Genomic DNA, 13,147 nt, shown 5'->3' on the forward strand with positions numbered 1-13,147 from the left:
AAGTGCCATTTTAACAACCAGTTCGTAGAACTCAACAAAAAATTAGGTATCGGTTCTGTCAAACTGGTGTGAGCCGGCTGAATCCCACCACTGGGGAGACATGATGTTCAGGGGTGAAGGAGTCCAGGAAAGGTTACATGGGAAGAAAAAGCAAAACGTCAATGCTATGGGAATTGAAGGATGGATGAGATTTCTACAGGTGGAGACGGGGAATGGGAATAAACCCCAGGAGGGTAGGTGGGAAGTAGAGACAGTTTGGGTGTGGCAGATAGGCTTCTGTCTGCATGGCAAGCACCGAATCAACAGCGCTGGTGCAGCTGGCTGAAGATGATGCCGGCTGCACTGAGAATGACTGTAAGGGCCCAGATGCTCTGCTTAATGGAAAAGCGTTCCGATGCATGAGCAATGTCTTACCTGGGCATATTTTGGGAAAAGAAAGCACATATGCTATGCATTTTCCATTTTCAATTCAAACTTCTTACTTTTTTATAATTGAGGAAGCTGTTTTAGAGACATTCTGTGACTTTGCCAAGCTCACACAGATAGTAAAAATTAGAGTTTACAGTGAGGTTAAAGTCTAATTTCCTGTGTGTTGTTCTTTCCATTATTTCTTGCCAAATAAGTTCCCACTATGGACTCTCTCTCCCCTAACCTTGTGTGTATATGCGTGTGTGTGTGTGTGTGTGTGTGTGTGTGTGTGTGTATTGAGAAAGGGGGAGGGGCTGGCTTTCGCCTCTGTTAAACCTCTTCCTCTTTTAAATCTGGAGGAATGGGCAAGTGAGAAACCAGCTCAGTCCTGAGCATCAACCTCCTCACAGGTCAGACTGAGACCTGTGGCCAGCCAATCTCTAAGGGCCCTTCATGTTTTGCACATAGTAGGTAATCTACTGTTACTGAATTGAATTAAAATGGAGTTTTCTCCAGGATAGCAACATTTGGCCTCGTCATATTTTCCAGGAAAGGAACAGGAAGGAGAAAGGCACGCTGATGTGACTTTGGACACCACCATTAGCTGGGACTTTTCTGGATGAAACTGGAGAGTGTGTCCCCTCTGAATTCATATATTGAGTCTTAATCCCCAAGGTGAGGTAATTATGGTTAAATGAGGTCATAAGGGTGGGCCCTAACCCGATATGGCTGGTGAGGGGGGGGGGAGAAAAAGAGAGAGAGAGAGAGAGTAGAGATGTGCATAAACAAGACAAGGCCATGTGAGGACATGGCGAGAAGGTGGTCATCTGTAAGCCAAGGAGAGCGGCCTCGGAACAAACCAGCCCAGCTGTCAGGTCTTGGCTTCCAGCCTCCAGAATGGTGAGAAAATAAGTTTCTGTTGTTTAGGTGTCCAGTCTGTGGTGTTCTGTATGGGAGCCCTTGCAGACTGAGACAGATGGTTTACTCAGGTACCCAAGGACTGAACTGGCAGATCTCACAGTCCTTTGCTTTTTTAAAATCTTTATTGTTATCAGACATTTCTGGTTTCTGGACATTTCGGAGGCCGTTAGCTGCTCTACCATAGGGGAGACAGTGCTCAGGGGAGCAGAGGCAGAAGAGCATGTATGGAATCCGTTAGTCAGACCCGAGCTTTTGCAGAGTGGTTAGATTTCCACCAAAGTTCATGGTTCCCAAAGAACCCACACTGCTTGTGGTAGAGACTGTCCTCTTGTTTTTAAAAAACTTCATTTGTACTGCCCAGGACTGGAATACATAATTTGCGGGTGCAGTGAAAAATGGAAGTGTGGGTTCCTTTGTTAAAAAATTACTAAGTGTTTCAGGACGGCAACAGTAGAGAATTAAACCAAGCATTAGCCTGTCCTGCCGCTCAGGCTGTATGCCGCCAAAGCCACCCTGGTGCTCCTTGTCACATCCTCTTGACCGCAGCAAGGCAAATCCATGTGGTACTCCTTGATCTGAGAATGTTCTATAGCTGACTTTGGTCAGTTTTACTAATACAATTAATGTTCAATCATGTAAATGAAGATCAGGACTCAATTTGACTTGCAAGGAATGGGTGTACCACAAAAACTTGCTTAAATTCAGTTCTCTGAAACAGGTAAAGTTGAAACACCTTTTATTTCAAGAAATAATGCTTCTAGACTTTCCTGAAGCCAGAATTGTTCTATAAAAGTATCACGGAACATTACAGAAGATTAAAAAAAGACACAGTATGCTTCCTAATAACTTGAAGCCTTTTTACAAAGCACATCATTCATGACCATAAATACGTTTCTCTTGTCATTCAGTCAGTAACACACACATCTGACAAACAGCGAGTTAATTTCAACATATGTACATAGTTGATAATAAAGACTTAAAGTTATCAAAGATTCAACTATAACATATTTAATTTTCTTTAAAAGAGTTTACCTTAAACGCTTAAAGAAAACATAATTTACCTATGTATTTGAATGATCTCATAAAGAAAATCACTGGTAAGGTATTATTGGGAAGTTGATTAGGATACTGATAATTTTCAATGAGGTAATCCTTTTGCTGGTATTTAAAAATCAAATACATCACAAAAATATTTTCAAAAACACAATCTGAAAAGCAGTTTTGAACTACACTGTTAAAAAAATCAGAACCTTGTAATTAAGGTCTTAGAAATAATTATACAACACGTATGGTGTGTTTAAATTATAAAACATTTCTAAGTGTGTTTTATTGGGAAAAAAAATACCTTATATAAATTCAAAATGAAACACATTTTCTTAACACTTAAGCTTATTAGCCAGGTTAAGAAAACAAAAGTCTTTAGTCCTTTTATCTTGTTAAGAAAATAATAAAAATTTAGCAATCTTAAGCATTACAATGAATACTTTGAGGCTAGGCACAGAGAGAGCGGGGTGATCTTTGTTTTACTTATTTATTTATCTTTACTGCCAACATCATTAGCCATGCCTTTCTGCTAATCAATTTTAGCAAGTCAAGGAAAACATGCAATATTTTCTGGCAAAAGCATATGTTAAACAATATGGGATCCATACTGTGTGTCATCCTTGGGAGGGTGTCTATTTTACTTTGTCACACTGAACACAAGCAGTGAGACTGTGACAAGCCTGTAAAAAAAAAAGACTAACCAAATAGACATGGCATTTAGATCTCAAAGTGCAAAATCCTTGAACTAAAGGTGACAGTATCGAAGAAGTCCAGTGGTTAGAAATGAATTCAAACCACATGACGCAGGCAGTGGGAAGTGTGTTGAAAGATTCACTGAGGACGTCCAGTTTCAGAAACTCAGGAAGGCACAGTACTAGCCATCTTAAATTGGATAGCATTTATATATGCTTGTACCTATACATTTCTAAAGATAATACTGTTTTAGTATCCCTTAAACCAACAAGAGCCACAAATCACCTTTCTTTCTACTCTCAACACAGTGAATTTTAACACCAGGTCCCTGTGCGTCCGCTTGCATGCGCACTGACTTCTACTGCACATAGGTACCTAGGATAGCTTGGAATGTTGGTTGTTATAATTGCTTTCATTAGTTCACTAATAAAGAGTTAAAAACAATACTGTGTTTAGGGTAAGGTAACAATTTCATCTAATCAGTCCCCCTTATGTGACTTTTCTCTACCTCGTTCAACATGCTCTCTCCACTGCTGGAGTTAAGAGGCTGCTCCAAGGTGAACATTTTGATGTTCTCATGGGTGGAATCCATGTTAGAATGCGGAGGAAGATACAGCTGATTTTTGAAAATATCTCCTGGACCACCATCCCGGACTTGTCCTTTCTGGTGCCCGCTGATGGGCTGCGGCCTAGGGCTAGGCTTGAGTACCAGCATTAGCATGTCGCTGCCACTGAAGTCAGGTTCAGGATGACTCATCTCTTCACGCTCTATCCATTGGTCAGTTTTATGATTTCTCCAGTGTTCAGAATTCAAATGACTAACTTCTGGAATGTCATTATTCCATTCAAGTTTATTCTCTGGACTGAATGTTCGTAGGTTCAAATGCAGGGTTTGAAGGTGGGCGGACAAGGTCAAAGGAGAGGCATCCCCAACTGTATGGCTCGGGTCTTCATCGGACTCAGCGGAGGCCATCTCTACCGGCACAGAGAATGCAGCAGATATGGCCAGGAACCCATCACTTTGAGCAGTCTTTGCCTTACTGGTTTTATTTTGCTCGTGGTGACCGTTCAGCAGTGCAAATACTCTATCTACATCCTCCAGGTAATTAGTCCAGTCAAGCAGACTGAGTCTATAGTTCTGTCTGTACTCATAGACACTCTCATTCACGCTGTGTAACTCCTCCAGGCCTCGCCAGCTGATGCCTGCCGTGGGACGGGGAAGGTTAACCTTCCCAACCATCCCATAACTGTCCTCTGCGAAGAGAGATGAAGGGGGGTCATTAATGGGGAAAAGTTCCTATATTTGCACAAGAAACTTATATTGCTTTTACAGAGCAAATCAATTTGAAGTACAACACCACAAAAGTATTTTCCCCTAGTAATTTGTTATCAAGGAATGGTCTCAGGTTACAAAAGTGATTGAACGGTAACAAAAAACTGGAAGGAAGATCAAACAAACGGAAACTGCTATGACTAGGCACAGTCAGGGGACTCATGTTGTACTCCTGGCTCTACCCAAGCCAACTCCGTAACCACAAAATCACGTGAGTCTCTTACTGTATGTCCCTCATCTGTCAAATGTGCAAATACTTCTGAGATAAAATCTTTACTACTCATGGGGTTGCTGGGTGAATAATGGATTTGAAAGTATCTATAATTTGAAAAAATATTCCTTGGCACTTAATATAAAACCAAACTTGAATGCAACTAAACTTCAAATCAAATGCTTGATTCTGTTCCTTTTGAGCGGGGGCGTGGGGGGCACTAAAAGAACTGTGCCCTAGACCAGTGGTCGACAAACCGCGGCTCGTGAGCCACAGGCGGCTCTTTGGCCCCTTGAGTGTGGCTCTTTCACAAAATACCACATGCGGGCACTACCTCGATAAGGAATGTTCCTACCTATATAGTTTAAGTTTAAAAAATTTGGCTCTCAAAAGAAATTTCAATCGTTGCACTGTTGATATTTGGCTCTGTTGACTAATGAGTTTGCTGACCACTGCGATAAATCATTCTTTCAATGGTTTTCACATTGCATAAAGAATGCACCCACTTTCTTTCTCTCAGATCTTTGTACATCACCAAGATGACTACATTCCTGCAGAAAACAACATTTTTTCTCTAGTTGTGTCGAAGTACTGTTCTAAAGAGGTGACCTAGATTAATGCAGAGAATTACCCACAAGCAATACTGAGTGGCAGGAAGAATAAGTAAAACTATAGAAGACTCAAAATCTCAGTTTAACTAGATGATAGAAAATTATGTAAGCTTCAAATCACCTGTAAGAAAGAAAAAGTCAATGCCAAATCTCAGCAGGGCTGTAAGCCATACTTTGGGCCCAAACCCTGAAAAACAGCATGGACGAGAGTGGAAGGAAGTGAGGATGGAGCTAAGAATTGATTGGAAACCATTGCTGGAAGAATGTCAGCCTGAAGAATAAAATACTGTAGTCTTGCTAAACCACAGAGCAGACCATGAGGAAGGGACAGAGTGTGCAAGAATCCAAGTGGCTCTCTGAAACGCATTGCTTCAGGGAGAAAAGGGCACAAAGGAAGAGAGAGATGCCCTTTGGAAATCAGGTGTTAAAGGAAAAAGAAAACAGAAGAAGGGTAATTTCAGGTCCTGTAAGAAAAATAGAAAAACAAAAATTTAGAGGACATGCAATCCTTCCCACCCCACCCCCACCCCCAAATAATATAAAGTGAAAATGTAAAAGAAAGTATATGGGTTTACACTGACTGAAACAGATCTTCTTAAATTGAGAATCTTGTAAACATTTCAACTCCATGAAATTAGTAAAAGCAGCCTATATCTACACAAAATTATTATAAAAGAAAGTAATAATAAAAAAAAATCCATCCTTTTATAAAAATGCCCCGGCTAAAATAAACTATAAAGTGAAAAAAGCCACAACGCAACCCTACCAAGTAAATGTAATCAAGCATCTGCAGATGTGAAAACCACCATAAATCAGAAATTAAAGTATGAGCCAAGGATCTTAAATCCAGCCAAGCTCTCCTTCAAGTATCAAGGGTATAGGAAAAACAGTTTTAAAAAGTGTAAGAATGAAGGGAATACTGTAAATATCAGCTCTTCTCAAATAGTCTTCTAGAGCAGCAATTTTCAACTGGTGTGCCATAAGAATTTTTAAAACATGCAATACCTATTTAGTCAGGGGCACTGATCTCTTTTCCCTTAGATTATATATAAAAAAAGTCAGATAAAACAGCCAATACAACGATAGCCATCTGGTATGACTGAATCAAAATTATACCTATTTTTTTTGTCAGATTGGCAAAATATATTTTTTAGTGTGCTGCAAAATTTTAGTAATTATTGTGTCAGGAAATGAAATGATTGAAAATCGCTGGGCTATGCCTGACCAGGAGGTGGCACAGTGGATAGTGCATCGGCCTGGGATGCAGAGGACCCAGGTTCGAAACTCAAGGTGGCTGGCTTGAGCAATGGGTCACTGGCTCAGCTGGAGCCCCCTGGTCAAGGCACATATGAGAAAGGAATCAATGAATAACCAAGGTGTCTCAATGAAGAATTGATGCTTCTCGTCTCTTTCCCTTCCTGTCCACCTCTCTCTCACTAACTCCCCCCCCCCCAAAATCCTGTGCTAGAGGATGAGTTTCTTTCAACCAAAAAAAAAAAAAATCATTGGGTAAACTTCAGCAGAAGGATTATTGGTGAACATTTAATATACAGGGCTGGCAAAGTAGGTTTACAGTATGGAAAATAATAAATAATAATACAACAACAAACTGTTTTGTGTCCTCACAACTGTAAACCTACTTTTTGCCCACTCCTATATTTATTAGATGGAGGAGTAAAATAATGTAGGTAGGTAAGATAATATATGTATGTATATATTTATATATTATACATATATATATATGTATACATTTTACATGGACAATGTGGAAATAATGCAACTAGAAGTGAAAAGAATAATTAAAAAGCTGAAAAAGAATAGCTCATTGAGAGTATAGTTTAAGTAATAGTTGGGAATCAGAGAACACCATTAAAAATGACCAAAGGTTAAATAAGAAACAGAGACTAGGTTACATTAAATAGGTATAAGTTCAAGGGCAACCAATAGGACAAAATACAAACCCTGCTAACTTTTAGAGGGAAAAAATGGGCAACGAGCTTTATAGAGAAGAAGCTATGTGTAGAAGAGACAATGAAAAATATATAGAAACATAATAATAGGAGATACTCAATTGGAGACAGGTCAAATGGACTACAAACAAATCAGAATATATGAACAGTAATCAGGTAGAGGTTTTAATGATGAAGGAAAACCCTATTTACAATAGTAACAAAGAAGATGAAGTGTGTATAAATAAACTTAAAAATAACTGTGCGACACATAAGAAAATGCTTGAATAACCTCCTGGAAGACCCGGAAGTATACTTGATCAAGTGGAAAGATATCTTTTGTTCTTAGATAGATAGAGGACTCAGCATCATAAAGCTATCAAGTCTTCCTGATAATTCTTCCAAAAGTCAGATAGAAAAATGGGCAGAAGACATGACCAGATAATCTAAAAAATAAGTATAATGGCCTTTAAATTTGCAAAAACAGGTTCAACTTTACTCATTAGAAGAAAAATACAAATTAAAACCTTACTGAGAGACCCTTTCTTTCTCATTTGATTAGAAAAAAAAAATTAAAAAGTTTGACAGTTGTTGAAAGCAGACACTCACACATTGATGATGAAAAGGAAATGGAATAACTGTTTGGAGGAGAATTCGGCCATATTTAATAAATACATTTATATATGCAATCACCTGTTGACTCAGTCATTTCACAGCTAGGAATTTACTCTGAAGCTATATTCAACAATGAAATATATTTATACCAGGTTCTTTATTGCAGCACTATTTTTGATTGCAAAATTAAGAGAATGACTGAAATGCCCATCCATAAAAGAGAGGTTGAATAAATTATGGTACCTCCATACCATAGAGTACTAGGAAGTTGTAAAAACAGAATGGGAAAATCTCTCTGAATGGATAGAGAGGATATATTTTTAAAGTAAAAATCATATTTTAAATGAAAAAACAAAAAACACCAAGTGCAACATATTATATGGTACCAACATATAGTATGGTACCTCTTGCGTAAAAAAGCAAGAGAAATAAAATCTACACCATCTGGGTATTATTGCACCAAGAAACAGGAAGGTCTAGCAGACAGGGAGGGAACTGGCTGTCTACAATACACGGGCCGGAAGAGGCTGCGGGAAGCAATAATGCTACACGTAGGCTTTTGGAACTATGTTAATGCATTATACTAAAAAACAAAATTAACAATGACAAGAAAAATAATCGAAACTAAAATGAAATACAAACAAATAGACTGCGGTGGGGGCGATGGCATGGAATGAGCCCAAGTAACTCTGAAAGAAGGGAAAACGATATTGAACTCTGGTTAGTGGATTTGTTTCTGCAGTAGTGTCGTTTAGTAATCCTGAAACTGCCTTCCATGTACCACAGAGTTTAATAAATGAGTTCATCCGGTGAGGATAATGGGAACTACAACTCTCACTGTTGGAAAAGAAAGTTGTAATATCAAAACGAGTAAGGCTACAATGAACTTCATGTTGAATTAAAGTTAGAATTAGAGGTATCAGTATAAACACATTCTTTTAAAATATATATGTCTAGACAGTTATATTCATACCACTGCATCAGTAGGTATAGAAATAGCTGTTGATATACATGTCTGTTCTGGCTTCTGCCCTTTTCTTGGGCCATTCTGAAGTTCTTTATTCAGGAATGCAAGGTGTCAATAGGTTTGTTCAGGAAAGTGAATTTTGGAAATAAATGTAGATGATTTCAAGTTACAGGTAATTCCTATCAGACAAAAAGGCTGTGGAACCACTAAGAAAAATTAAAAAACCCGCTCAGGTCTCAAGATGAGTCACATTTCTTTTGGATGGCATTTATTTTCTTTTCAGAACATGACCACAGAACCATTTCACGCTACTGTCTACAAATGGATAATTTAGAGAACACGTATGCATGGCATCTTAACTCCTCCTGGGACAGCGCTGGACCAGGAGCTATAGGCATCATAAGCAGGAAGCCGGTTTCCGCAGAGGCTGCCTGACTTCCGCCCCCTTCCAGGCCTCTTCTCTTCCTTTTTCCCACATCGCCTGTGTCCGAGTCTCATGGAAGAATGTACAGTTTCTTGAAAGCACCAGGCTCACTTCCTCCTCAGTGCTTGTATTTCTTTCTAGAATGTGCTTCTCTGCCTCATCATCCTAGACAGTTTGAGCATCATCCCCTCCTTCCTCTGGACTTCCTCAGCACTGTGCCAACCCCTCCCCTTATGACACCCATCTGTAGGTGACTCTGGGCACCTGTGCTCAACTTCAAGCTTTGAATTTTACCTGGCTAGTTGTCTGCAGTTTCTACAGGCAAGGAATAGGTCAACCAGAAATTCATAAAGTGTTGTGGTTTTGTTGATCTTTGATAAGTGGAAGGACATTATAATTAATATGGCTATTCTCCCAGGTTTCTGTTTTGAGGGCACTAATTTGATTTGCAAATCTGACAGCACCTGAACAGTGTCTCCACCAATCTGTCAGTTTCTTTATCCTAAGCCCTTCCTAGTTTTTCTGGGTTCTCTTTGAATGTTTTTCTGAAGACAAAGGGTTTTCAATATTGGGGACCAAATTAGTATGCATATGGGTGACTTTCAAGTTGCTTGAAACAACATGTTTCAGATTGAAAAGGAATTTGATTTGGGTTTTGAATTTTTAATCAAACACCAATCATAGAATAACATAAATTCTGGGCTTGTACTAATCACTTTTCAGATTAGCTCATGTCATTCTTAGGTATAATTATGTATATGTATTATCGTCATCTTTTTATAGATGAGACAGTTAAATCATAACGAGGTTAAATAAATTGTCCAAGAGAAACAGTATAATGTAGAGGTTAAACGCACATGCTGACCCAGACTTCTATGTTTGACTACCTATTTATCATCATTTATCAGCCACATAATATTGGAAAGTTTACTTAGTTTCCTTCTGACTCAATTTTCTCATCTGTAAAATGGCGATAATAATAATACTGACCTTACAAAGTTATTGTGAGTTAAGTCACTTAACCCTCACTTAGGAAAGTGCTAGAACATAGTAAGATATGTAGTACTGTTAGCAAATGGTCCCCAAATTGGGAAGCAATGAAGCTGGAATTTGTGCCCAATCTGACCCACAAAACTTCTCATTTATGCGACCAAATCTGATCAACTCAAATCCTCTCCTATTATTTCTCCCAGTTTAACCTATTGCTTTCAGGATAAAGCCCACATCCTCTGATGTAGTTTGTAACCAGGAGACCAAACTGTACAGTTGGCCCAGGACGATCCCAGTCTATTTTACTGGCATCCTGCTCAGTTTAGAGTTTGTCCATAATTTTTGGCATTTTAATTTAGAAAATAGTTTTTCAACACAATTATTTTATAAATCTACTAGTCAATTCACTGGTCAGTAAACACATACATCAAATTTATAACTTTACTATTTTTAGGACCCCTTTTAAGATCTAAAACATCCCTGTTTAGAAGATAAATTATATGGCCACCCTATATAAAACACTCTTCATAAAACAGGCTCTGTTTACCTCTTCAGTTCATCCCTCTCTCCTCCTGTGCTGTCAAAGAATTGACCATAATCCTGCAGTGGAATCTTGCCTTCACACAAACTATCCCTTTCAGGAGGACAGACTTCCTTCACTATCTTTTGCCTTCAGAATACAGCATAAATGCCACCTCCTTGGGAAGCCTTAGTTGATCTCTCAGGTTGGGATTGTCCCATGGCTTATGGTGCCATGCTTTCCCCTGTCAAAGCACCCTGCATTCTGTATGGTGATTACAGACTCAACTATGGTCACCTGGAAGGCAGCATCTGGTATAAAGGTGGTCAGTTAGATTCTTTTCTTCTTCTTCTTTTTTAAGAGAGAGAGAGAGAGAGAGAGAGAGAGAAAGAGGGACAGATAGACAGGAAGGGAGAGAGAGGAGAAGCATCAATTCTTCATTGTGGCACCATAGTTGTTCATTGATTGCTTTCTCATATGTGCCTCTACCGGGGGCTCCAGCTAAGTCAGTGACAGTTTGCTCAAGCCAGCAACCATGCAGTCATGTCTATAATCCTGTGCTCAAGCCAGCAACCCCGCTCAAGCTGGTGAACCCATGCTCAAGTCGGCGACCTCAGGGTTTCAAACCAGGGTCCTCAGCATCCCAGGCTGAAGCTTTATCCACTGTGCCACCACTTGGTCAGGCTCTTGCTTTCTTAATTAAATGAATGAAAGAGAATTATTATTCCCCCTCTCAATTTGCCCTATATATTGAAGCCATTTAAAGGTAAATTTCATTTTTCAGTTTGAGGAGTTCTGAAAATGCCACACTTTGTGGCACAAGAAATAAAGTCCATTGAAGTGAATCACTATCGCAAAAGTAGGGCCAAACTATGAGCATTCTCAAAGAGCTCTGATGGGAAGCTTAGATCGACCCCGATCCTGACAGGTGGCCACTGTGGTGTGAAGAAAACTTACTTCACCAGTGGGCATGGCTTGTCTAGCAGAGCTCTGGCTGCATCTCTGTGTCTACTTGTTCCTCCATGGCACACGTCTGTGTAGGGTGCCAAGTGCCCAATCACAGGCAGGGACCCTGGCTCTGACTTGAACATCCTAATCATTCAGACCTAAGTCCCCTCACTATCTTGGAGGCCGACCTCACTTCCAGCCCTCATAACCCACACCCTGCCTTTGATCCATCTCTTGGTCAAGCACCTTAAATAGGAAATAGTGCTGGTAAGGCAGCTTGAAATAAAGGGAGTCCTGAGAAGTGAGCAAGAAGAGAAGCAAGGGAATCTTCATCCAGGCAGCGGAGGGCAGGCCAGTGATCTGAGTGGGTTTGTTTGCAGAAACCTGGCTGCCAATGAGTGATGGTGGAGATGGTGCTGCTGATGAATATTATCTTTTTGTGTTTCTTCTAAAATATGGTAACATGCTTTTGAAGTTATACTGCCATTTACTATTCCCTTTCACATACTGTCTCCTTCATTTAATATTGTGCATCCCATAGTACACCTTACCAATAATGTCCACCCATGGGGTGTGATCCATGCCAGACTCTGGTCTTAGCTTTTTCCTAGCAAGGCCGTGGTTTGAGCTGTAGCCACAGTTACCACATAACACACAGCTACATCACCGTATCCATCCACAAGGCAGGGACTAATCCTACAGGGGGAGGTGAATGGAAGAGGATGGGAGCATGGTGGCTGAGGGGGGAGTACCACGTGGTCTGCTGGCTGGCAGGGTGTGGCACAGGAGGCTCTGGAAGCAGCCCTGCAGCATCAGGCTGCCAAGATCTGACAGCCCCACAGCCAAACACCATGTGTGCCCCACTGGACACATGCCACGGCCGCCAGGAGCTCTTGTTGGATATCAAAGGGCAGCGGCATCAGCTTTCATAGGCAATAGGAAAAATACACACCCCAACAACCTGTTGATCCTATACTATTTTGCAACACAGAAATGATTGCTTTTAACTCAAGCCAAAAATTATTTCCTGAGTCATGGGGCCATTTTCTAAGCTGTGTCCTTACTCCAAATGTTTCTTAACTGCAAAATGACCAGCGTAAGTAAAAAGCATTTCACCGCCTAGCGTGAGGAGGACCCGGGTTCGATTCCCGGCCAGGGCACACAGGAGAAGCGCCCATTTGCTTCTCCACCCCTCCGCCGCGCTTTCCTCTCTGTCTCTCTCTTCCCCTCCCGCAGCCAAGGCTCCATTGGAGCAAAGATGGCCCGGGCGCTGGGGATGGCTCTGTGGCCTCTGCCTCAGGCGCTAGAGTGGCTCTGGTCGCAAAATGGCGACGCCCAGGATGGGCAGAGCATCGCCCCCTGGTGGGCAGAGCGTCGCCCCATGGTGGGCATGCCGGGTGGATCCCGGTCGGGCGCATGCGGGAGTCTGTCTGACTGTCTCTCCCTGTTTCCAGCTTCAGAAAAATGAAAAAAAAAAAAATGAAAAAAAAGCATTTCAGCTGCCCCTGCCTCA

At 40.7% G+C, this 13,147-nt stretch overlaps 1 protein-coding gene across 8 annotated transcripts in view; it reads right to left on the reverse strand.

Moving 5' to 3' along the window:
• Positions 1 to 2,048: 2,048 nt before the first annotated feature.
• Positions 2,049 to 13,147, reverse strand: part of SULF1 (sulfatase 1) — a 169,424-nt gene continuing 158,325 nt past the window's right edge. For 6 of the 8 annotated variants that reach the window (XM_066378919.1, XM_066378922.1, XM_066378918.1 and 3 more), the window contains one exon: positions 4,161 to 4,320. In XM_066378919.1, coding sequence (XP_066235016.1) covers positions 4,290 to 4,320 — 31 coding nt within the window. In that variant the 3' untranslated portion in view covers positions 4,161 to 4,289. Of the gene's footprint in view, positions 4,321 to 5,660; positions 5,686 to 13,147 lie in introns of those variants that run through there. The other 2 variants (XM_066378925.1, XM_066378921.1) reach the window with 2 other exon arrangements.

The sequence above is a fragment of the Saccopteryx leptura genome, chromosome 3 (genome assembly GCF_036850995.1).
Source record: "Saccopteryx leptura isolate mSacLep1 chromosome 3, mSacLep1_pri_phased_curated, whole genome shotgun sequence".
In the NCBI taxonomy this organism is placed as follows: Eukaryota; Metazoa; Chordata; class Mammalia; order Chiroptera; family Emballonuridae; genus Saccopteryx; species Saccopteryx leptura.